Source organism: Botryllus schlosseri, chromosome 10 (genome assembly GCF_051294905.1).
Source record: "Botryllus schlosseri isolate E-star chromosome 10, Bs_hap1, whole genome shotgun sequence".
NCBI classification, from domain to species: domain Eukaryota; kingdom Metazoa; phylum Chordata; class Ascidiacea; order Stolidobranchia; family Styelidae; genus Botryllus; species Botryllus schlosseri.
The window spans coordinates 12,938,546-12,966,467 of record NC_137245.1 but is presented as its reverse complement, the minus strand read 5'-3'; the positions used below and the strand labels follow the sequence as shown (position 1 = coordinate 12,966,467).

General features: G+C 39.8%; 1 protein-coding gene across 1 annotated transcript; it reads left to right on the top strand.

Moving 5' to 3' along the window:
• The first annotated feature begins 1,091 nt into the window (after positions 1-1,091).
• On the top strand, positions 1,092-27,021 carry LOC145448278 (uncharacterized). Its single transcript, XM_080326646.1, has 8 exons — positions 1,092-1,281; positions 13,595-13,807; positions 13,870-13,926; positions 17,808-17,924; positions 23,209-23,337; positions 25,470-25,596; positions 25,656-25,871; positions 26,846-27,021. Exons 1-8 carry the CDS (start codon positions 1,216-1,218, stop codon positions 26,869-26,871), a joined length of 951 nt encoding a protein of 316 aa, XP_080182772.1. The 5' UTR covers positions 1,092-1,215; the 3' UTR covers positions 26,872-27,021.
• The last annotated feature ends 901 nt before the right edge of the window (positions 27,022-27,922 follow it).

Here is a 27,922-nt window from a genome sequence, read left to right as displayed (position 1 = left end):
ATTCTCTATTTTGACTGGTAACTATAAACTAAGGCTATACGATTACTTACGTAGTGAGCAGTTCTACGTATATGTGAGCGATAAAGCGCCTACTTGCGTGTATATTTAACTCTATATTCGTTCATCGCTTCAAAATCAATGAACACTCAATCTGTATTTCAGACAGCTAGCAAAATGCAATGACGTAATCATGCCTCATAGTTCGAAAAGGCTACTTGACTTGAATTGTGACTTGACTCGTGACTTGACTTGACTTGACTCGACTTGACTCGAGTCACCTTTAAAAATCGACTGACTTGACTTGACTCGAGTCACCTTCGAAAATCGGTTGACTTGGCTTGACTCGAGTCAAAATGTGCAATGACTCGAAATGACTCGTGACTCGAAGGTAGTGACTTGATCCCAACACTGCTGGAATGCAGTCACAGGCTACATAGGTAATCGAAATGCGGCCGTCCACACCAAAAAAGTTGGCCACCCCTGGTTTAGAAGTAACCATAGACCTCATGCGACCTTGCAGAAGCATATCGGCTTGCTAACAAAATCATAGCTGATGGATTTGCGTCCCAATGGCGTCATGCTTTTCTATTGTGAAAACTTCTATTCCATTTTTCGTAACAAACATGGTTATATAGTATATCGTGTGCGTCAAATCTTTCGGCATATATGTCTCAAAAAAATCATTGTGCCAGGGTTCTTGACCCCTGCAGACTGCAGTAATCGATCATCTCGTCCAATTTGTGGACATTGGATTGCTGCTCGAACAGTAACTGGAATGGTTAATTGCGTGTCACAAATCGAGATTTATAGCCACTGATAAACGATTAGGGTCAAAACTTTTCAATGTTTAATGAGAAGTCAAACATTCGTAATATCCTATATAAACATGCAGTGCTACCTCCAATCTCTTCTCTTTCACATTAAATATTAACCAAATATGCTATATTTTTGATCTTATTCCCCAAAACTGCTTCAAGTCCGTACCTGACCAGAAGATAGGAAATCAACCATGTCATCGCGATGATTTACTGTACAGTATAGAAACCAACAAATTCGTCTCCCAGCAACAGCCTGTTCTCGTGGATACAACTCTCCTTCTTAGCTGGTACACGCATCGCCATAAAGTTATTTCACTTCCACTGCTCGTGCCTCCACGAGTCAGGACTGCGCATACGCGTACCAAATTCTGCCACAGAAGGGGACTCTCACTCAATAATGGATATCAACAAGGAGAAATTAAAACTGTCGAAAGGTCATAAAATTGGCTTGATTGTCGTTGGAGTGAGTATTAATTAGCTGTAATATATCTTGCTCGAGATCCGCCAAATTTGAGAAAAATGTAGATAAGATGGGTTCATCGAAAGGTCTGTAAGGTTCTACGGATAAATTCACCTCCAGGGTAAATTACTGGTTTCCAGTGGTAGATTTAAGCAACTCAAGAGAACACAGAATTCATCGAAGCATATTTGCCTGCCGAGAAACAAAATGCAGGCAGTTGTAATCGCACGTGAAAGTCCTTTCTCAATCAGGGTCATCCAACCCTTCAATCGCAAGAAGCCTACAGGGTAGTGCGAACACAGGTGTAGAAACATGAAGAATATTTGGTTGTGCAATGGAGAACTTGGGTCAAAAATTCATTCAAGAATCGCACCTTGTCACATACGCCACTGTCTCATTGCCCTTATTATCGTGTACTATAGTGGTGCTTACTGGATGGTGTGAACGTGAGGTTCACGTTCACCTTCTGTGTGTGAGCATCCCAAATTTAGATGTTCACGTTCACAAACGAACCTGGGTAAACTCTGCACTGTGAACCTTTTTCATGTAATACATTTTTCGTGTCAATATAACATCTATAGTTCAAATTCTTTACATTTGAACTTCGGACCACTCTATGCATGGCGCTGGCGGCATAAAAAAATCAACACTAAACGTGCATGCACCTTACCAATCACAAAAATTTACTTGTTTTGTTACATAAGTTTGCTCGAAATATTCAGCTTTTCGTTTGTACATATTTAGTGACTCTCTGCTGTGAGCTTGACCCGCAATCACACAACATCAAGAGCAAAATTCACTACATGTAGGTAGTCAGCGGATGATCAAATCCATGCGATTGGGGTGTTGGCTACTATGTAACTTGCATATTTCTAATCATTAATTTTGTGTATTCATTTTGTCTATTTGGCACACTCGTATTCTTGAATTGTCACGCAATGTCATTTGTGGGCTTTTAGTTTAATTGTTAACTGACTGGTACAGTACACGACGCTGAATTAATTTGTCAAATATTGATGTAATACCAGATTCTCAGTGGCATCAATTCTGAGGTAGGCTAACCTTATATACTCCACTAAACTTGATCGAAGACGGGTGGACTGGTGACGAGCTCACCAATATAGAATTACAAACCATTGCGTATATTTGGTAGAAAGTAGATTTCAGCTGATAAGGTCGTGACATGAGCCAATTCCTGCAATTACACTTGAACAAATCGCACTATTTCATAATGAAACTAGACTATATTAACGAGCGCAGTGCCGGTATTCAAACGTCACGCTACTGTTTTAATGCTGTACAGCAGTGGTTCTTAACCTTTTTTATTCCAGCGCCCCATTTCGAAAATTATCGTGCTCCAGCGCCCCCCCCCAACTTCATATTGTAGGGAATGTAATAAAGACAATGACTAAGAGGGAGGGCCGTAACAGCACTTCGTTAACCCCCCTAAAACGACTGCCTTGCGCACCCATAGCGTGATAAACCGAACTTCTGAGGGCTTCGCCCCCACGAACCCCATATCGTGATTTTGATGGTCAGCAAAGTTTGTGTGACCTGGTCGCCCTAGGTACCAAAATTTTCCATAATGCATGACTGAATAGGTGGTAATTACATATATAAGTCGCTATAAACTTTTTATCCTCTCAGTCCACGTAATCAGATTTACTAGTAGCACTGAGTCAGTTGTTGTATAGGAAAATAAAGGGCACGTAATTAATAATTAAACATATTCGGGCGTGCCCGCAGGTACAATTATTCGTTACCAGGGCCGTAACAGCACTTCGTCAGCCCCCCGCCCCCAAACAAAAAACGTTGGTCCTGGGCCGGGGGACTTCACTCCCAGACCCCCATTAGGCTGTCCGCTATTTTCTGATAGCCTATTAGGTATCTACATTGGGTGTCCATTTACTGAGGGAGCTATTTTCGCCTATTCACGCGAAGTGCGAAAAATTTCACTAATTATTGATTGAATTGGTCAATATCATCGGGAATTGCATGTAAATTGAGATCAATTTTTATTCTCTCTCTGCTCCCGTAAACACATTTACCGGTAGAGCTGGGTGAGGTGCAATGTTCCCTCTAAGCTGCGCACGTGCGCAGTGTTGACACGGTCTCTGCACACAGAAAATCTACGTTGCGCACAACAAATCCGGAGTTATTACCTTTTTGTAGTCCATGCGCACTGTTGTCCAAGGGTCAGCGCAGTGAGTTGTTGAGTGTGCGCAGACTCATCAAAACTTAAAGCGAACATTGTGAGGTTTCTTGGAAACTGTAGGGCCCGTTACTAATAATTAAACATATTCGGGCGGGCGAACCCGTTGGTATGACTTCGTTGCATGATGTTATTTCGTGACCCCTGTCTGCAATATCAAAAAATATAGAATCGCTCAACGGGGATATCGCTCAACAGGAATATCCCTGTCGCCCAATCGTACTAAACTAAAAGACGCACACGATTTCAAGTTGGTATTTCTTCACTGACATATAATTTTTCCCTGCCAGATGGAATTCGTCTTCTGGGGTTCAGATTGCCAAGACAGGAACATTCGGTGTCAGTCATTTAGGCGCCCATGGACAATTAAACCTATATGTATTTTGAAGGCTATATGTAACGAAGTTTTCGGTGTTAATTTGCTCTGAATACTCATTAAGAATATGTCCTATCACCACATCATCTACTGCGAAGCCATTTTTCTCCAGCGCCCCCCATACCGCCCCCTGAGCCCAGCGCCCCCAATATCGCCCCCTGAGCGTTTCCGCCCCCCTTCAAGATCGTCAGCGCCCCCTGGGGGGCGCTGGGGGCAAGGTTAAGAACCACTGCTGTACAGTGTACACCAGAGTTGGATCAATTACATTATTTCAGTTCAATTACAATTACAATTACAATTACTTTCATGAATGTTTCAATTACATTACAATTACAATTACTCCATGCTAAAAATATCAAATTACAATTACAATTACAATTACAATTACTCCTTGCATGCCTCAATTACATTACAATTACAATTACAATTACTCCTTGCATGCATCAATTACATTACAATTACAATTACAATTGCTGCTGTTGAACATGTAATTGAATAGTCATAAATTCAACCGTGGTCCTTGACAACCGTAGCGTCGTATTTAACAACAATTCAAGTCTAGTTCAGATTGTGTAGTAATAATTGCGTTGATGTGCGTACATAGTATGCTATGTAAGATGTCACTGTGACGTAATGTAAGCGTGTTTTGTATGCTAGGTAATTATGGCTCACGTAATTGGAAATGTAAAATGTTATTTACCTAATTTCCTATGGGTTAGGATTGAGGATAGGGTGCAGTATGTCGTTGAAAAAGTATTATAATATATGCATGTGTTGGATTTGCGTATATAGTATATAATTAAAGAAACAATATTATTTTTATCGAACGGCGTAGGAATTAGGATGAGGAGTAAAAACAAAACCGTGCTTTGTCAGATAAGACGTTATATAATATCCAGTGGTCTGGTTAGTTAGCCAGACGAAATAACGATGCATCATCGTGATCTGAAATCGTATTGTAGATTGCCAACCCACGGATAGATGCGCAATACGTGAGTCACGGATGAATGCACCGACAAACGTACTGAAAAGTCGGCTAAAACCAGCAAACTTTATAGTCCTAGAGCTGGCGATCCATGCGTCCAAATTTGATGCATCTGGTCTTCATCGTAAGCTATTGATGTACTAATTCCGAAAATACAAAATAAAATCTCGTCAGGGCAATGTAACTGCTCCAAAATAGCCGTTTAAGGCCGACTGTTCTGAAAAGTGAGAGCGCTGCAGCAGCATGACTACAACAATTACCAGTTACGCCCATAGCGATTGTTCAGAACAATGCCGATTCCCAGACTTTCACGACTATTTTGGGATGGTACCATTGCCTGGAAATATACTTTTATTGCGGAATCAGTGCGACACTAGCTTTCGATTACGACCATACATATCAAATTTCGACTCTTGGATCGCCAGCTATGGGACTATCAATTCTGCTGCTTTTAGCCGGCTCAGCAGTTCGCTTCTCGGCGTATTCAATCGTGAGCCACGTGTTGCGAATCCATCGGTTGGTTAGTAATTTAAAAATTGTATGGAATGGCAGCCGAGGCCAGCATAGCGGTAAAAATAAAAATAAACTCCGCCCGCAAGGGCGCGGTCAATGGCCTTCGCGAATGGATCCACCAAATTCCTTGTCGTTCGTTTAAAGAGAATGCATTATAAGTCAATTGTTTTATGTTGTGCTTGTCAGGTCTCAATAGCAATTTAATGTAATTGAAATTGTAATTGAGCAAAATTTTTGTCAAATTACAATTACAATTACACAAAATAAAAATGCTTCAATTACAATTACATTACAATTACATTGAAAAATGTAATTAATTACATTCAATTACAATTACAAATTACAATTGATCCAACTCTGGTGTACACGTGTATTGTACATTGCAATGCCATGGCGTAAAGTGCTATGACATTATCGACAGACGACTCGGATTAATTATTACGTCACATGATACTTACACTATAGAAATTAAACATTTATACATTCACATTCTATACTTACACAAAATGACGGCCCTGTGGATATAAATCTGTATCAGCTGTATCAGTTGTATCAGCTGTATCACCCTGTGGATATAAAGCTGTATCAGCTGTATCACCCTGTGGATATAAAGCTGTATCAGCTGTATCACCCTGTGGATATAAAGCTGTATCAGCTGTATCAGCTGTGTCACCCTGTGGATATAAAGCTGTATCAGCTGTATCAGCTGTATCACCCTGTGGATATAAAGCTGTATCAGCTGTATCACCCTGTGGATATAAAGCTGTATCAGCTGTATCAGCTGTATCACCCTGTGGATATAAAGCTGTATAAGCTGTATCACAGCTCTATCAGATGTATCACTTTACCTGTATGGAATCGGTGTCTTGTGTTCAAACAATTCTTGATTTTTTTATTATAATTTTTTTAATTACTTTAACCTTGAGAATCATCGCTGCTCCCATGTTATATAAGACAAACCGTACCGAGATTCACCCAGGTATCACTCTTCAATAAGTATCACGTCTATACTATATCTGGGATGCGCGAAATAGTCTAGTAGGCTATCACTCAAGTATCAACCATGTCACTCAGGTATGAGCTGTATCACTCAATTATCAGCTTTATCATCCAGGTTTCTCTCTGCATAAAAAGTATCACGCTAAGACTACGTCTGGGATGCAAAATAGTAAGGTATCGGAACACAAGGGTATCGTCCCCTATAGTGATTATGCAAACAGCACACAATGTTAGACGTAATCTAGATCATCATCATCATTGGTTTATTAGCATTATCAGGACGCAATATAGCTAGCCCCCCCAAAAAAACGTTGGTCTTGGGCCCCCTATAGGGTGATCAACCGACCCCCTCAGGCCATACGCTGTTTATCGCTACACATCATCTACATACAGCTGATACAGCTTTATATCCACAGGGTGATACAGCCCTCAGGCTCAGGCTATACGCTGGTTATCGCTACATATCATCTACATACGGCCAGAGGTGGTCAAAGTAGTCAGGAAAGCTACTCAAGTAGAAGTAGAAGTAGCGACGAAAAAATCTACTCAAGTACGAGTAGAAGTACTTCTTGCATAAGCAACCTAAAACTACTTCAAGTAGAAGTAGAATTGACGGACTTTAAATCTACTCAAGTAAGTAAGTAGTTGTGAAAACGATCATAATCCGTTCGCATGGACTGTCAAAAGCTGCAAATTGAGCTATGCGGAAGGTGTAGAGAGCTTGATTCATATTGATGCATCCCAGGAGGTTTCAATTTTTGACAGAATAAGCAGTCGTCCACATCATGGGATGTATATGATAGTATTGATATGGAAATGCGATACTAATCCTTTGTTCACTAGAGCACCCCGTTTTAGAGAATATCATGTCATGGCGCCCTCCCTCATATTATGGCCCCTATTTCAGTCGAAGAGCAATAGGGAGAAGTTGTGTCGGATACGGCTTTAACAGTTTTCGCGATTAGTATACAATAATTGAAAATATGGCAGATCGTAAAAATACCATATAGTGTATAGCTATATTTTCGGAAAATATAAGGCATTACTACACTTGCTTTAATATACTTCAACATGTATGTTCTCCAGACAAAAGAACTGAAGCTATAATTAGAACTCAACGTACAATACTCGTAATTGAAGAAAAATACAAATACTACTTTCAAAAAGAGGAAAATATATTTCATGTCTTTTGTTCAGAAAGTTTCAACGGCGGTCTGCTAAAACAGGTCCAACGTTAAAAAAAGTAAAATTCCACTTTTTCAGATTAGGACACGTCATGGTATTATAGGTAATTGCTAGATTGCGAAACGGTAGTTTCAAACGTTATGGGGGGCAATACCTACTGCATGATGAAATATTTTATATAGGTGACAATGCGGTGTGAACGGAACCACGCAACCCGATATCTAAGTTATATTCAGCGATACTTTCGTTAAAACATACTTGTCACTCCATATCTACTGTGCGCGAAGCGCAACTAAAATTCTGGGTATTATATGACTTTTATGAAAATTAAATGTTGGTACTACGTGAAAACAGCCCCTAAATTCCTTAGGCTATCTTTTTTATTGGGGGATTAAACTACTTCTACTTGTCAAACTGAAAATAGCGAAAAGTAAGTAAGTAATTCACAAAATATTACGAAGTAGAAGTAGAAGTAGCGATAAAAAGATTTACTTGAGTAAGTACCAGAAGTAGAGGAAAACTACTTGAGTACTTCGAAAAAGTAGAAGTACCTCGTTACTGACCATCTCTGCATACAGCTGATACAGCTGATACAGATTTATATCCACAGGGTGATACAGCTGATACAGCTTTATATCCACAGGGTGATACAGCTGATACAGCTGATACAGCTTTATATCCACAGGGCCCAAAATGACGGTTCTTTGCAACGGCTATATAAAATACCGAACCATTCGATAGTTTTCTGAGCCGGAACCGGAACCACCGCAATAGAACGAGGGTATAGGCAACGTTTTTACGAGGTGGTCCCGATGTAAAAGAAAATGCACCAAGCATTTACTGGTGACCTCATTTTGTTCTCCGATACCGGGGAAATGTTTCAAGTAATGCTGAAGCTACAATTATAGAGGAATGTTGATAAACAAAAGTAATATTTTCAATTAATAAAAGAACTGAATCTCACGAGCACGAAATTTCAACGTTCAATTTGTACAGGTAATTCGACGGTAGTGCCTGCAATGCATACCATCCAGGCGTAAGATTAGCCGAATATCATGCTCTACCTCCAATAGCTGCTTCCGATGACTTGTGCATAAATAAAATATCAATACGCTGAATATCCGACTTCAAAAATCATGTGGTGAAAATAAGGCGATCAGGTACAGTGCGTTGAATAACAAAATTTAACATATTCGGGTACGTTGGGCGCATTGAAACCCAAGAGTACAAGTGAGCTATAGAGACGGGCCAAGCATCCCCTGTGACCATAGACAAAGCTGATGTTCGTCATGGGCACGCGACTATTGTATGTACATTGCCTGTAGATTTCCAACGTCCAGATAGGTGAATATATACCCTGATTTTCTTAAGTCCAACAAATGTCTCCAATAGGGATGGTGTGAACCTCTGAAAGGTTCAGGTTCGTGTGAACGCGAACCTTTTTGAAAGGTTCTGTGTGAACGCGAACGTGAACCTCATGACGTCACGTGACGTCATATTGCTAATTCCAACCCTATCTTTCAATGAAGTGATAGCTTATATTAATGTACACGATACCTAGCGTACACGATACACGATACCTATCTGTACACGATACCTATTGGCGTTTCAAACGTCGCTGAATGTATCAACCGCGGTAGTCAAATCCAATAAAATCAGTAGATTCCGTCGCTTTGCCAACAATTTCCACGAGGACTTACCAGGGAATATAAGCTTAGGCCTTAACGGTCTTGGCCAGACCGAACAATGTATTCGGAGTCTGAGTATTGCTACATTGATATTGAGCAGTGTGTAAAACGGGTTTCTGTACTAGCTACCGATACCACAAACAACAACAAGTTATACAGCAGTAGCCCACACCTTAATCACACGGATTTGGTTTTAATGAGACGGTAAAGATATGAAGTCAAGAGTGACCCCGTACGCCTGCTAGATTTTTTATATCAGAAAACGATATCAATGTAATTGATTGGTTGAATAAGCATCATTCGCTGACTACGTATTTCGCTCGTGATGTAGTGTGATGGCGGGTCAAGCTCACAGAGTCAGAGAGTCACTAAATATTCACGAACGGAAAGCTGGATATTTCGAGAACATTTTTGTAACAAAGCAAGTAATACTTTTAAAATTGTGAAGGTGCATGCTCGTTTCGTGTTGATTTTTTATGCTGCCATCGCCATGCATAGAGTGGCCCGCAGTTGAAATGCAATAAATTTGAACCAAAGATCTTATACTGAAGTGAAAATTGCAATTTATCAAAAAGGTTCACAGTGCAGAACCTACCAAGGTTCTGTTGTGAACGCGAACCTCTAAATTCTCGAGGTTCACACACAGAACGCGAACGTCACGTTCACACCATCCCTAGTCTCCAACCATATTCCAGTGTAATGATATAATTGGTGGTAATGACGGAGCATGAAACAGTGAATGAACACAAAGGCGTTACAAAGTAATCTGCGCAACCGATTATGCTCACTCCAGTGACATGCGATGAGGCTCATGACTGATGAGGCACTGGCCAACATCCGTCCCGGCACACATACACGCGCGTCCTTTACTCGTCCATACTCTTTTTTACAAGATTGAAACGGACACTGTATCAGCAAAACTAAAATATGTCACTCACCAGCATCAAACTAAAATGGTTGAAAACATCATTCAGACTGTGGAAAATCAGGGTTATATGCATGATTGGAGATGCAGATTTCTTTAGAATAAGATTTGCAAATATAAAAAAAAAAAACTAAAAGGTTAGCTAATTGAATTAGCGACCTGGTTCTTATCACAATAGCCATCTTCAGAAGCAGGGTATCTGGGCCCCTTCTCGCCATCTGACCCGCGTAAAAGCGGTTCCTTACAAAAGTCTAGAATTGGACCGTACTACAAGTAGGGTTGCATTTAAAACAAACGGTGATTTAAAAAGTGTTTTAAACAAATGCATTTTTGAAAAAAATTGTGCTTTGATTCAAACGTTGTTTAAGTATGCCATACTTGCAGACTTGGACAACTCGAAAATTTTCAGCTTTTCCGAATTAGATTAGAATTAGAATTAGAGCTACAGTTTTTTCCAAATTAGATTAGAATTAGAGATACACAAATTTTTCCAAAGCACATTAGAATTAGAATTAGAGCTACACAGCTTTTTCCAAATTAGATTAGAATTAGAGCTACGCAGTTTTGTTTTTTCAAATTAAGTTAGAATTGGAGCTACACAGTTTTGCTTTCAAATTAGATTAGAAGTAGATTAACTGAATTTCCAAAAACTTGGAAACAATGTTCCCTCTAATTTTTTACGAGTCTGCGCACATTCAGCAACTTACTGCGCAGACCCTTGGACAACTGTAACGACTAAAAAATGATTATCACTTCTGATTATTATTTGTGCGCAACTCAGATTCTCTGAGCGCAGAGACCGTGTCAGTACCGTGCATTTGCGCACGTGCGCAGCTTAGAGGGAACATTGCTTGGAAATTGAGTGAAATTGTGAATGGGAAATAAATACAGCTAAATTCAGTTCGTGTCAATCACAATGCATTCAAATAACCATGAAAACGATTAACGTCCGTACTCCAGGCTTGGCTCGTTTTGTACTATACCAGGGGTCAGCGCAATCCCGCCCGACGATCTGATTTGTGATTTTGGAAGGACGGAAATAAAGCATTTTGAAATGCTAAAATTGATTTCAGTTTCAAATTAATATTATTGTTGTTGTTTCAAAATAAGCTGTTTATATGAATAGCTTTGTGATGTTCCCAAATGTAAAATTATTTATTAACTGATACTGATAATGATACTGAAAAGGACGTTTATGACAATGGTATTTCTTGTTGTATTTGTACTACTTTAATGAAATATTACTTGTATTGTGGTCAGCATGGCGTTGTACTAATGCAAAGTTTTAAAAATTAAAATGTTTTTGGCAGACCACAAGCTATTATGCTAGCAGGCTATTATTCGTCACAATAACTATACTAGCACGGTAAGTAAGGGCGTAAAGCGATGGCGGCGTGGCACTGGATTTCCCTGCGCTGCTCGAGAGAGATATTCTTGTTAACTCGCTTTAAAATGCTTCGGAAAAAGAGGGATTTTCATGAAAACAATATATTAGATTAGAATTAAAATTAGAGAATAAGAACATTTCACAAATTAGATTAGAATTATAATTACACTGGCCAACAAAATGAAAAAAAAGTTCTTTTAGGCAGAACTGAGAGCCGTTTCTGGGGTTTTTGAGGTTGCTGATTACGAATATCACATTAGTTTTGTAAGATTAGCTCTTTGTAAGAAAATATTTATACCCCTAAAAAGCCCAAAATTACTGGATTTACCCTTAAATATTTCACTTGGTAGGAAGATATATATTTATACTTTTATAATTTATATTTATACTGCACATAAATAACTAATTGACGATGAAGAACCCTCATGTCATTCTCAGTCATTCTATCAATATTAACATGACATGATGCGAAATATTTGTTGGTCATAAAAGCAGTTTGTCAAGCCTGAAAATTGTACTTTTACACAACGGAAATACATATTCTTCTGTATCAACTGGTCATTCTACCAAGATTAAAGAGGAGTATAAAACTATAAAATTTGTCCTTGGAAGGCTTAACTGCAATACTCATATGCATCTCCTCTCTTGTAACTGGTAAATGGATAGTTTTACGCTGAGTCAACAAAGTGGATATACCTAGTAACCCTATCAAACGAGAAGCTTAAATCTGGTATCTGGTATATTCGAATACCGATGAAAGATTCCAATTTCACATTAGGAAGGAGTTCACTGCATGTAATTTCTCCTAAGTTGTAGTGAATAAATCTTTTTAGATGATCATAAAGCACCCAACCACAACAGTTGGTCCGAAAATTCGTATCTGCATATCGAACACTTGAGCATAAGCATGAGCATAAAAGTTCACTTCATGTTCAGAAATCTTGATATATTTCCTGAACATCTTGTTGATTAGCAAGGGGAGATGATTTAAAAGAGTCTTCTGCGTGTAAAAATAACAAGTAGATTGATTTTCTAAACTTTATAGTACGACTGGTCCGATTTGATATCTAGTCATTACCGCAAAAATGGGAGATTTTGGTCAAAATAGCCCCATGGGTTATCTCCACAACAAGAGCCAATTTGCAAAAACTAAGGTCATATTCGGAATCAGTGCTCTACAGAACCCCCAAAACCACTCTTACTTTGTCTGCCTAAAAATATGTGTTGACCAGTGTTATGGCATAGGAACATTTCACAAATTAGATTGGAATTAGAATTAGAGTATAAGAACATTTCACAAATTAGAATAAAATTAGATTACTGGCATTTCGCTCCAATTTAGTGAAATTAGACAACTAGAATTATCTAGTTGTTCAAGTCTGCATAATTGTGTAAATACTTTCGAAAAAACATGTAGTATGAGCCTACGGACGATTTACACTCAATATAGTCGACGTATTAGATATGGAGTGGCTGAAACCCTCGAAGTCGTCGTTGGTTCGACAGTTATTGCAAATAGATATTGGTACGGAATGGATGTTCTGATGATGAAGACCGCCGACCGTAAAAATGCAGCATAACGATGTAGTCCTGGTTAAAGATATTTGAGGTCTGTTTATGACGGTGGTCGGAAGCCTTTTACGCCGAAGGGAAGGAGCCATATTAACCCTATATTTTCAATTGTCAATGTCAATCCATTGCGACGTCAAAATTAAAGATTCGTGACGTCATGGCTAGAAAAACAAAACAAAAAGCACAATAAAAATCATGTTTTAAAGTTGTACTGTACTGTAGAATCGATTTAAAACAAACATGTTTAAAAAAACTTGTTTTAAACAAGTTTTAAGCGTTATCCTAGCTACAAGTAGGCATGGCTCCTTTGGCACCCTCCTGGCTACGCCACTGCTAGGGTTTATGATACACCGGTCTATAAAGATAGGAGTATGCTGGAGGCTTAGCCTACGCCAAAACCCTAGGGCTCGATAGGACACCTAGGTTAATAAACACCGCTCCAAACACATAGCCTACCTCCCATTCTCTGTTCAGGTTTTCGAGATCGTTTTTGGACTCTGTTCGGTCGGATGCGCTATAACCACGATCGTGTTCAGAAAATCATACCTTGCAAACTGCTACAGATATTTCTACTACAGCTACAACGATCCATATCTTGATCCATGGTATTTGAGGAGCAACTGTAACTATTCCCAATGGCTTTTGGTATTTACGACTACCGCCCAGGGCCTATGGACTGGAATAATGGTAGATATCATGCCGTAATTTGAGCATTTGCGTGGAATCTGCCCACATTATTTCTCATACAGATTGTCATCTCAGCAAGTCTTAGCCTACGATTCGCTGCGAAACCGACGAAGCAAACGGTATGCCGATAAACTTCGTAGAAATTATCTTGGTAGCAGACATGGGCATTGGGCAATCGTGATTTGTAATCGTAATCGATTATGACGATTGCAGCATTTTCGAGCAGGGTTGTAACCAAGTTACACGGTTTCAAGTGACAAGTCAATTCCGCTGTTTTAGTTATGCTTCGCATTCATAATATACTTATTTTCCTCACTTTTAACAGTTTTTGGTCGCATTTTCAAGTACCAGTACTAATAGACGAAATACCAATGATGTGATAACTTTACTATTCTTCGAATTTAAAATGAAATGTCTGTTTTGGCCGTCCCAGCCTCGAGTCATACGACCTGTTCCTATCATGCGCAATGATTCGAGTACAAGTCGATTCAATGCACGAATTGACTCAAGTCGAGATGAGTCATTTCCGTATTTTGAGAAAATGACTCGAGTCAAGTCAAGTCACCAAAAAATCGCAACTCGATTCATTACAACCTTGTTGTCAAGTACTCGTAATCGCAATCGATTACATCCGAGAAAATCCGAAGTAATCGTAATCGTAATCGAAGAATTTCACATATCTAAACGATTTCTGTGTAAAACAACGATTACTTTAAACTTCATAACACATTTGAATAAAATAGTCATATTTATTCCCGAAGCTTTTCGGCTGACCCTCGCCAGGGGATATCGTCAGCAATATTTCGAGAATACATGTGCTGCTAATTATCACGAGGACATGTTCTCTATATTGGCTAAGGGTCACAATTTATTTCATTTGTCTGTTCTTGAGTCCACCATCATCACTATGAGTAAAACTAGTCTATGCCAACTAGTAAGGGCATTTTATGAAATATTTCACAAATCTGTGAACTATATTGTTACCAAACAATTTCTTCACCAACTCTTGTGGGAAACCCAGAAAAAAAAGCTGTTAAATTTGATAATTTAAAAAAAAAAAAAAAAAAAAAAAAATTGAAATTTTATTTTGTTATCGGATATAGGTAACTAAGGATTATGAGTAAACCTAGTCTATGCCAACTAAACAGAAAGAATTTGTGTATCATTTGAAAATCGCGCTATAACTTGCCAACGCTTCAGTTCTCTCGTTTTTCTAACTTTGTATATTTTCTGTGTGACGTCATCATTAGCGATATATATTGTTGTTGAACATAGTTATTCGAATTCTCGCAATATTGCTGACGATATCCCCTGACGAGGGTCAGCCGAAAAGCTTCAGGAATAAATATGAATATTTTATTCAAATGTGTTATGATGTTCTGTACTCCTAAGCGTCTCTTACTTTAAACTTGTTAAAGGAATGCGATATAAACTAAACATTCGCGAACAAGAATATTGTGTTGCTATTAAGGCAAGTTTTTGTTGCACTAAAATCGCAAGAAAGCTGCACCTATAATTTTAACAAAAGTTGCAGTAAAAAGTTGGATTTTAAATTTTTTTTTTAATTATTGTGTCTGATACTCAAAAGGTGCCGTTGTATAACGGTTTAGGATTTGCTATTTAATCGATCATGCATACACTTTTATGCTCTTATGCTCTTTAGGTTTGAAACCTACATGACGGCATTTCGCCATCAGCTCCTGCAGAGCTGTCAAATTTAGTACTTTCCCATTTGACGAAAATAACATTTTCGCCGGTAAGCAGTATAAGAAAATACCGTAATGCGGAAATAATTTTTCTCAAAAGCCAAACAGCATAACGATAATAATCAATTGCCATCACATAGCTTTGTTATATATATCTGTAAATCAAAGAGAATAGAGCGATATTAGAAATAGTGTTATATAGTGTTTTTTAATCACTGCTTTGCATATCTTGCAATATCTGATAAAATTTGCAAAATAAAAAAGAAGTTGCAAAAATGTGCAATATAAAATTTCTACAAAAGCTCGAAACATCATACCACATAAATTCTGAGTATCTAAGAACTTGTCGGAAGCTGTAAAATATGTTGCAAAAGTCGCAAAAACTAGCCCTGGATTATGTTATTGATCGCAGAATGTCTGATTTTCAATCTCCACTGTTCATTATTACATCACAAGTATTAGCTTTGCTCGTCATTGCGTAATAAGTTAGCCGCATGTAGTAAATAAGGTCCGTGGACGTATGAGCATGCGACATCATAGCATGCGACGCTTGGACATGCGACAACTGGACATGGGGCACAGGTGCATGTTGGTTAAATTACAGGTTAGGGCTGGGTTATGGTAAGGCTTGGAGTTGGGATATACAGAGGGGTTAATTTCAGGGTTATGTTTTCGGTTAGGGTTATTTTTGGGGATTTAAAGTTACATGATGAAGTGATGCATGCTAAAGTGTCCCATACTCAACTGTCGTTTTACAATGTGTCGCATGCTCATGCCGGGCAATCAGTAAATATATATATATAGATAGATATATAGATAGATATAGATAGATAGATAATAAATACCACCTTTCCTAGTTTCCAATAGTAAGGTGATAATTGATGTTTGGTTACGCGTAGTTGAACGCTGCTTCTTGGCGAGGAGTCTGTTCACCGGACATAGGTTTGGAATTTTTTATTCGTTAAATAAAACATGATGATTTCCACAGTGACGTGCGGTCAGGGGAAACAAGTAAGGCAGTGCCTCACCTGTCGCCAAGATGAGTGAGAGAAGATTGTGAATTAGTCAGAAATGACTAATTGTGAACATTTTTGTACACAAAATCACGCCTGGGGTAGATTTAGACTGTGTTTTCACTCGAACATCATGTGTTTGGTATGTTCGGGCTGTATGCTCGGACATCATGTCTGAAGGGCATTCGGACTGTATTGCCATTCGGATATACCGAAGTGGCGGAACACGGTGCGAACATACCACAGACATGGTGTTCGAAGTGGGGGAACACTGTGCGAACATACCCCAGGCATAATGTCCGACTGGCGGAAGACAGTGCAAACATGCTCCAGACGTGGTGTCGTAGTGGAAATGCAGTCCCAATCAACCCCATACATAATGCTGCCCGGTCACATGCATATACAATATCTGTTCACGAAGATACCAGCAATCTATAGCTGTATCTGGGTACGCAACCGTGAGTCACGTGATTCACATCTATGCGTAGGCTAGTTATCCCTACATTGATAGCGCATTTCGTCATTAACGGCTCAGAATACATAGGCTAATTAGTAGGGCAAGTTTTTGTTGCAGCCAAATCCGTAGAAACTTGCATTTATTTTTGACAAAAGTTGCACTAAAAAGCTGAATTTATGGACAAGTTCCTTGAAATTATTAGGGTATGAGATACTCGAATCGATCCGTATGCAAGTCACTGTGGCAAAACTCAGTGTTGGCGACTTCAACAATATCAATAGCCTGAAAAAATTGACCCAGTGAATATATTGTGTAGAGAATAGAGATGTAGGTAAAGAAGGTATGCAGGGATGTTATTTCGAGCGGCAAAGGATCGGCTTTTGAAACTTTATAAACGTAATTCGAGGAACTTTAAATGAAAAAAGAGAGCGACTACGAGCAATTATGGAGGATTGATTGCTATTAAAATGTTTTCCACAGTCGTGGTGTTTCAAGAGGTGCATGTCCAATGGTAGAATTACATGCTGTTATCTGATCAGCGTCATGCATGGTAACTATAGAGGTTGAGTGTAACCTCACGATAAACAGATGTAACAAAATTATTGTTTATCTTTTACGCGTAAAATCTCATGCGATCATACGTCTCAAGAAAAATTAATCCAGTACTCTTCGGGGATATTCAAATATAGAAATCCCACACGGGACGACCAAAATGCCCTGAGAGAAACTTAGTGCAGCGTATTAATAATTATTCTTATAAAGCGACCATCGCCAAGCTACATGTTGCGATAAGTCTGATTCGTCTCCATTTATTCTATATACAGGGATCAATCAGCACGGGATTTTCGGTATTCAGCTTTGTACTGACGATGATAATGGTAATTTTGGAATCATTCGCGGTCGCAACCCATTTCTATGGATACTACATCACACACCAATACGTGAGTTCGTTCAGAGTGATGATAGACAAGTTTACGTCATAAAAATCCGTCATGTTTTGATGAAACGCTTAAACAGCAGTTATTAACCCTTTTTCCTCCAACACCCCCTTTCTGAAATTCCCATGGCCCCCCATATTCAAGGATTAATACTACGAACGATAAGAAAGAGGTTAAAGTCCGGTCGGTCTCTTCTGGTTAAGACTTGACTATTTGAAATATTTCGCGCGGAATCGTGCCCTGCGATCATTCGACTGATAATTGTATATAAACTAATCAAATTCAAGGTTGCTAGAACAACCGTCTAGGCTCGAGACCCTAGTACGCACCCCGATTCCCCCTATTCGAATAGCGATACTGTGAAATTCTATTGTGATTTGTTTCATTGCTCCGTGCGAATAGTAAATTAACTGAAAATGTGTCATATACCTATGATCAATGTGTCCTCTGAGCTGCGCACGTGCGCAAATGTGCAGTGCGGACAGGGTCTCGGCGCACAAAAAATATAAGTTGCGCACAAAAAATCCGAAGTGATGACCTTTTTTTAGTCGTTACGCACTGTTGTTCAAGGGTCTTTGCAGTGAGTTGGTGAGTGAGCGCAGACTCGTCAAAAATTAAAGGGAAATGGAGGAAATACTGTTTCCAGTTTCTGAACGTTAACATGCATGTAATCCAAATAAACCAATCCATATTATATAACGACCATGTGTAGTTGTGGATCTCAACGCTAAACAGTATCATTCTTTATGGTACGATGAAGAAGTGATACTTTCGTTTTGTAGCAGACAAATATACAAGGATATTTCGGTTTATCATATTGGCCTCTAAGTTTCAAAGCATGTGTACCGTACAAATACGTGAAATAAGATGTGAAAGCTACCAGACTCCCAAGGTGGTATAGCGTCACTTTCTTGGATTTCGACACGCAGCATGCTACAAGGTACAATATCTAGTTAGAAACATTTAGTTGAGAAAACCCCTATCTATTGCGATGGAGCTGTGTTAAGGGATTATTTGTGATTTAAAGGTACGTACATGAAGCACGTAAGCACATCTTACATTAACTATAATGACCGCTACGTTTGCGAAAACATATTGCATACACCAACGTTATAATTCGCGCCTAGCGCGACAAAAATTTTGTAGATTTGATAAATTTCGGTAAAAGATTATCTGCAACGACAACTCGGCAATATATAATACTACAGTTCGGATATAGAACTATATATTCATATCAGAAATACCATTAACCATATAATTTTTACTGATACGCCATTTCTCGTCAGCACCCCCATACCATTCCAGCACCCCATATCGCCCGCTGAGTATCTCCGCTCCATTGAAAATCCGAATCGAGTGCTGGGGCCGAGGTAAAGAACCACTGGATTTAAGTATGTCCTGCTATGGATATACCAGGTCCATAAATAACGAATTGGCACAGTATAGCTTGACGGATGAAAATTTGTAGGGGTATTCTAAAATTTATTCAAAATTATTAAAGTGAGATTCGAACGGGCCTAGTACTTTACAGCGTAAACTGCAACACCGACTGCAGTCGAGGTCCGCACCAAGTGGCACATATATACTTATTATTTCATACTATTGTGTCCTTTATATATTGTGTCCTAATACATAGCGATGTATAATGGAAACTACCTGATGCCGTGACGCCGCCAGGATGGAAAGAACAGTCATGCTTACAGTGGCGTGCGTTTATAAAAAGAGGACGTTTTTTGTCTCGGGGTGGTATGAAGCGTTTGCCGTGTAGTTGTGCCTGTATATTTTGAGATCCGGAAAAGAGAACACTTTTTACAAATAACAAAACTTTTATTATAAAAATTATTTTCATGGGTAATACTGTCGTGAGTATAGTTAGTATAATCGCTCGTGAGCGGCCATTGTCTCTTATGGGCCCGCTGGTCATTCGTATTGAAACTCGTGTTGGTGATTCGTACTTTCAGACCCACCCCGCTATCGCTGGTGATTCGTAATGGTTTCTCATGGGTGCGTTGGTGTGTCGTACCATAGTGTCCTATATGGCAGTGGTTCTCAACCTTTTTCACCTCGCGGACCGGTAAAATTTCAAAAAATATTTGGCGGACCGGTGGACTTTCAGAAATCGTTGCCAACCCAAAATGTGAAGTATGATGCCGTTTTGTGCAAGTATATGGTGCTAGAGAGTGACATTTTTAGGGTTTTCATCGTAATTAATTATGTTCATGATAGCAACCATGTGATTTTACGGTAGTGAGTCTGCTGAGTCGAGGTAAAATTGCCTTTCACAGATAAACGTGCTACCGCCGAGAGTCGTTTACAGCCTTTCGCGCAGTATGCCGCGAATTTAACCGATCACGTCAACTCGAATAATATTGTTCTTGTCGACAATATCGAAAGAAAAAGTGTTTCGGAGTCCAACCAAACACCTCGTCGTGCTACCTTGCTGAATGTTCATTGTCCACTACCACCAGGCGAAGCCTACTCTACCCTAGGCTACTACGAATACAATGCGCCGCGCGAAAACACCTGACAACTGCTATAGCTGGCCAATGGCCATACACAAAACCAGTGCCTAAAAGGCACGTTGTCAGTCAAGCCCTCGAAAAAGGTTAGTCTTGGGCCCCCAACAGTTAGATGGATGCTTTCACCAGTACTTGTGAGCAGATCCATTCTAGTGCAGGCATAGTGTTTACGTGGCCTAATCGCGCTAAGCGCGGAAATTTTCTATAATTTATGACCGAATCAGTCAATAATATTGGTAATTGCGTACAATAGTACATATTGCTATAATTTCTCTTATCCTCTCAGAATTATCAGATTCTCCGGTAGAGCTGAGTGAGGTGTCGTCTTGGAAAATTTAGGGCATGTAATCAAATTAAACATATTTGGGCAGGACTGTAGCAATAATTACTTCGTTGCGTGTCATTAATTCATGACCTATGTGTTATATAGTGAATAGATATTGAAATCGCCCAAGTGTAGTAAGCTAAAAGACGCATGCGATTCCAAATTGCTATTTCTTCACTGGAAAATAACTCTAGCCAGGATAACGAAATCCGGCTCCAATCATTACAAAGTGCAGTCGTTTCGGCCAAGGTTTTAACGCAGTCCTATGTTACCGTTTAACTTCATCATGTGCTGATGGGTCGTGGCGCGGAAATGACTGACGCCGAAAATGCCTAATCTTATAAATCATGCGTATTTCATGGCAGAAGGGCACCCAATAATCAAGGTTATTTAGTGACACTAAATCGGACAAAGCGTGAAAAAATTGAAGTTTCACCTAAAACACTCTATAATTTATGTTCATACAAGAAATAACTTTGGGCCCCCTTCAAGCTCGGCCCCTTTAATTGGGGGTTTGTGGTGTGGCTGTTACGATAGGGCCTAGGCTACTGCACAAAATGAACGAATGGAAAGCGAATCATCGTGCAAACTGCGCATTTTAGCGAGTCATCTCGTACTTGTCGCTCGCATGTCGTCAAATGACACGGCTTGAACTTCAATGCAAATGTTCCCAGACCTAATGTTACCTCACGAAGTTCTCAATCAGTTTAAATTTTGATGTTTTATTTATTTTATCAATGGACAAGCCTTCAACATATTGCATCTTGAAATTAAGGTATAAAATTGTAAAATGCCTGGCGGACCGACAGGAAAGTCGTCGCGAACCGGCACCGGTCGGTGGACCGGCGGTTGAGAACCACTGCTATATGGTGTCGGTCGACACAAGCAAATCTCACGGCTCAGTGAAATTGATTCACGTTACAATTTCCATTTGGCTACAGGCAATTTGACGGTCATTTTGGACCGGCTTGCCAAGCATTAAATATTGTAAAACAAGAGACAATGACCGCTAACGAGCGGTCGCGTGGACTAGAAAGAAGGTCATTCTTATACTCGACTCCCGGAAGACCAGCTGTAACGTAATTTAGGCTGTGGTTGACCTTTTGTCGATTGAAAATACCGCCATTTCCCAGGCGCCTGGCATCTACATGCAATGACATTCGGTATCAATCATGCGACTCGGACAATGCGATTCGTTCAGATTTCAAAATGCAACGTTCATTATTTATTTGACTGTACTTACCTGAAGGCCAATCTGTACGGGAGTGAAAGTCGCCTCTTTCCATACAATATTATACTGGGATTTGTGACATCTTATGTTACCATGGTGTCAAAGTAAATGCAGCAAGTCCCGTCTAAGTTCAAATTCACTGGTCTTCCTCGCAGTATCATTCTGGGTTAGCAGGTCTGGCCAATGTAGTCAGAAAATATACTCGGTAAAAGTATAAGTAGCGACGCAAAATCTACTCAAGTACGAAGAGAAGTAATGATTTTGAAAATAGCGTAACACTACTTCATATAAAAGTAGAATATGCTAGCTTTAGATCCACTCAAATAAGTAGTAGTTGTGAAAAGCATGCAGCCATAAATACGCTGTCATGAACTGGCAAAAGCTGTAAATTGAACTATGCGAAATGTGTGGAGGCTTGGGTTCGTTCCGCTACATTCCAAAAGGCATAGATGTTCCACAGCATAAGCATTCGACTGCATCATGGGATCCAAATGATACATTTGCTGTGGAAATGCGATTCTGAACGTTTATTTACCCCCGCGCCCCGTTTCAGAAAATGTCATGTAAAGGCACGCTATATTCTCTATTTTAAGGCTCGTAGTTTAGAGGAAGAGCAATACGAAGAAGTTGTATCTGACCTGAAACAACGCTTCTCGCGATTAGCATACTTTGATTAAAATTATGATAGATCGTAAAAATTGCTATCCCCCTTCTGGAAAATAGAGGCAATATTGCAGTTGGCTTTGAACTTCAACCTGCATGTGTTCCAAACTAAAGAGATCACATTAATGATAATATGATACCGTGTATAAAAAGAAAAACAGATACAATTTTTAAAATGTGTCAAATTATTTTCATGTATTTTGTCCAGTAAACCTCAACGGTGGTTTGATTAAACTGAGTCCAATGCTCGAAAATCAGGGCCCACTTTTTCTAGCTGACGACTCACCATGAGCTGCTAGATTACGATACGATATTTGGATGCAAGATATAATCGCATATTATTCCAAAGTAGTTCCAAGCTGATTTCACCCTGGATAAGTGCAATGCCCCATTTTTGTTTGCGATATATTCTTGGGCCGTTGTGCATCCTAGAGCTCAGTCCAATTTCCCTGGTTGGATGCACAATTCCATATTCAATGAATAAATCTTTTATCTGTAATAGAAAGGCTGTCGGAATGATTGAAATGGTATGTATTTTATTTCTCACAGTTCGTGATATGGGATTTGCATTGTGGACTTCTTGCGCTTGCATGCAGTATGTTCGTCTTCAGTATGACCAGCATGATAATATCTTACATTGCGACAGGATGTTATGGCTGCTGCTGCTACAAACAACAGGTTAGAAGGTTTTTGCTATATATTTCGTGGTATGAGACACTGCAAGATCTATTTTTCCCGACCTGTGCATCCACCAGGATTTCCAAAAAATACATTTCTGTACATTGCAGTAACAGGACTTTTTCGTACCTTCAAACGCTGGTCTTAACCCCCTCCACCATTTGGGTGATTTATCTAGTTTCGTCATCCATACCCGCATTTCGTCTATGAGAGTTTATCTTTACCTTGTATGGCCTACATACGATCCACACACACACCTTGATGTATGAGTCGGAACAGGTATATGCGAATCCCGCAAGTGTTAAAGTTATGAAATCAGCGATAGTCCAAATTAAAAATAAATATTGAATGAATTCTGCCAAGCTATTGGTACTGGCATATATTTATTATTGATTTCTGAACTTCTCTCCGGCTACGTGAACAAATTGACCGGTGAGAGATGATGGCGATGGTGTCTTCGTAATTTTAGGGCACGGGATTACAGATCAGACGTGTTCTTATAACATGGTTAAGACTATTGCGCTTGGCACAATGATTCTAGTATACTCCTATCAGTCTATCCGAATCCAGTATTAATTTTCATAATTCGAGTCGAGTAGGGAGAGATGATATTTCATAGTATTAAGATTATACGGCCTTGTCGCTAAGATTTATAATACTCACGATGAATATAGCTAGTTTCCATATTTTGTTCACCGTGAAATCCTTGGAAACTCGATTAATGGCATCACAGCATCTAATGGGTGAGACGCGCAGTGCGCGAAAACATTTTGTGCGGCACTCTACTTTGGCCTAAGTTATATTACGACTATTCATGAGGTTCTCCATGGTTAGCTTCGTTGTAATATAATATTGAAACATGATGCTATTTCGCTATTTTGTGATTGTCGCTATTCAAAAGACATTAGAATTGGTCACTCGTACCAGATCAAGCCGAAAGAAAACCTCCTATCGTGAGACGCACGCTATTGCAAATTCGCACTTCATTGCGAGTTGCGTTGATTTTCTCCGCCGAATGCATTTGCAACCCCGGATTCAGATTGCAAGGACAGGACTACTGTGACTGAAGATATCAATATCGAAGTTTCGGCCAGCATTCGGGGATAATTTTGAGTCGCGGTTTTATCGACATTGATCTTTTTGGCAGCGAATCTTGGGATTATTGACCGAAATGCCTTGATGTGTCGTGGTAGGAATCAACTGTAATTATTCGCGGGTACCTATATTAAAATTTAGAAATCTAATTCGAGAAGCGCGAAGGAAATTTCATGTCGAATAAATCTGCCCAAAAATGCTCTATCTGTAGATTAATGAACAAATTTCGAAGCCCCTCAAAGCCCCCTCCCAATTGGGAGGTTTCGCGTGCGGCTGTTACGACCTTGGTTCTGCATCTAACTGCTTTTAACTGTGCTCACATGCCGAAGCACTATGGTCTCTCAAGAAACCTCCTAGATTTTCATCACTGGTCTTCATTCATGGTCATTAGCCGTCCTGTGAACCCAAGCCATGAAATATTCTTACATCACGACAAAATTGTACTTATGGGGTTGGACGGGAAGTTATATATACATAATACATATATGTACTATGTGAAAACTAATCATACACCACCACGTGACCTGAGCACCTTGTAAAAGATCCTGCATTCGCGCCCGTGAACGAACCTTTGACAATTTACCTAATGATAAAAGCCTAGAACAGCGATTCTCAACCTGGGGGGCGCGTGAAAGCATCTGAAGGGGGGCGCGAAGAAGCGGTCAACTGAAAAATATTTTCGCGGTCTGCGCGATTTACCCCCACTTCACGCGTCTTTCTCTAGACCGACTTTCATATTTTTGGATTCTCTCATCCACAGTCATATCCTTCCATGCCATCAAACAATCTGTTGGGGTTTCCAGCATCCAGGTTGGATTTTGTGATATGACGATAAGGGGGCGCGAAATTTTTACTATCATAAAGAGGGCGTGTCTAAAAAAAGGTTGAGAACCACTGGCCTAGAAGTTCAGGCTGTACAACACATGTGGACAGGGAACACACTTTCAGACTTTACGATTTCGCATATTTTGCATGTTGTGAATATTTTGACATATTGCGCACCTGTAACATCTTGAAAAATTGATCCATTATTCTAGAAAGCATCTGTGGCACCTATGAATCTCCAAAACAACGCGGAATACGGGGTTTCGTATCAACCGCAAACGATCACTGCTCAAATCCCGTATGTTACAGAAGGAAGGCCCGTCGGACCACAGACATATGGTATATTTACTTCTATTATGCTAAAATTTCAACTGACACACCAGACCAATACATCGCAGCAATGAAGACTACACAACCTGCAGTACATTTGACACGAAAACCTACATTTGCATATGGCTGGCCTATTGGACAAAGTATGCCGCAGCAATCCGCCTATCCTCAACTAGTTGTTACGCCTAACAAATCTCATCCTCAAGAGCACGCGTCACCGCAGTCTATATTTGCAGATGGTGCTATGCAGAGTTTGCCGGAACAATCCGTCTATCCCCAACCAAGTGAGGCTTTATTCGCATCACCTCCACGTGGCGTATCTACAAACGACTCAAGAACATGTATCCTACGTATTTAGATCCTTGCTAGCCAACCCCGTATATCTGATTACATTAATGATATGATCACCTCAAAATAACCAAATGACGCCGTTGTTAGGGTTATCCTCGTGTCAATTTGAAAGATTTGTCAGCCCTGAAAATCGAAATCTATAAATTGATGAGATCGGAACACTATCATGGAATTTCTTCGGTACGGCACCGTACGCTATTTAGTACTGTAATAAGTCGAGTAGGCTACGGTGCGTTATGGTACGAAGCTACGTTATTTTTATCGCATCACACTTTTTGCATTTATTTCTCTAGATTTGAAAATGTCAACCTGTGTTATTATCCAGTTGATGTGCTAGTTGCTACCAAGGCTGAGGAGTCGATGTCAAAGTCGGGAGTCGGGACATTGTGAGCCACGTTTGACTCGGAGCCGGAGTCGCGCTTCTCAATTTACTGGAGTCGCGAGCCGGGGTCAGAGTTGTGAAAGTCGATGTCCTCGAATTCGGAGTCGCAGTCGCAATTTATTTTATCTGAGGGAGTTGTGAGTCACAGAGTTGCGGCAAAGTTATCCTGAATCGCGATTGTAAAGTGATTTCCTAATATAATGATATAAAAGTTGAATAATACCGTGTTTGCTGCTCATGTTTCTATGAGAGCAAACGCGAACGACGCAGAAGTAGTGTGACGCAGAAACGCAGTGACAGTATTAGAAGAACTGAAGCAAACTGAGACGTACCTGTATCTGACTTGGTCCCAAGATATGTCGGTATCAACCATCGACTATATTTCCCAATGAAGCTATCGCAATCCCATGCACATGATCTTAACCAAGTGATTTGAGACACGATAAAAGAATGGGAAGTCAAGAAGGGGGGGATAAGGAGATATCCAGATATATTCAGATAATAATTGGAAGGCAATATTTTCAGATACCTCCGGAGAACAACCAGAATGATGGGAACCACACCGTGTATGATAATGCGATAGGTACTCGCAAAGGAAAATGTGTATATTTTACTCAGTGTTTTATTACTTGTGACACCATCTATAATTATTCGCCAATAGTTTCAAACATCCATGGTCAAATTGGGGATACTTAGAACTATACATACCTCCTGATTAAACGTAGGCTAACTAGGCTTATACGTATATGCATCGCACATGCACAGTGCATGCGATTTACAATAATATATCGATTATTATAAATAAAATATGATTTGAAAACGAAGTATATGTATAGGAGTTTCTTGTTCAGTGACCGTCGTATATAAATGAGTAGCACAGCGGTTCTTAACCTTTATCACGTGAATCTGGTGCACGTCCTGACCTCCGACAAACCCTTGAGACTGCATCAGCGAACGTCCGAAGTTCGTTTTAACCCGGGCAAACTATAGCGTATCGCGTATCCGCATAAATAATACTCCGTAGTAGTAGTTTGGAAATGCATGAAGCATGCGAAAACCTGACAATGGCAAGTGTTAAAGCAGGGGTCACCAACATGCGGCCCGCGAGGTCATGTTTTGCGGCCCGCGGCTTGATTTGGAGAAATTTTAAAAAGAACGCTCAGTAAACCATGCCGAAATTGATTTCAGTTTAAACATATTATTGTTGTTGTTCAAAGTAAGCCATTCTACTGTGCCCAATATCACTATTTCTTTGGTTCTGCATGGTGATATCATTCTATGGAGGAATAATTTGCTAATATGAATGGACATATTGCCTTGGCGTGCAATGGCCCACCACTGCCAAAACCGGGAGGCTTGATAAACGACTTCGGGCTCACCAAGAGAGCATGCTTTTCGAGGAGATAGTTTTCCAGCAAATAGGCTACCGTGTCTATAACTAACCCCAATATCGATTCTTTAATCCTAGGGGGGCCGATCTGCGGCATTAGAAGAAAAATTGTTGACATCGTCGCACTTGCTCGACGCGATTAGGCAGTCACGCAGAGAACGAATTTTAGATAGTTGTCAGCCGATGTTATGAAGGAAATGTGTCTAAGTTTC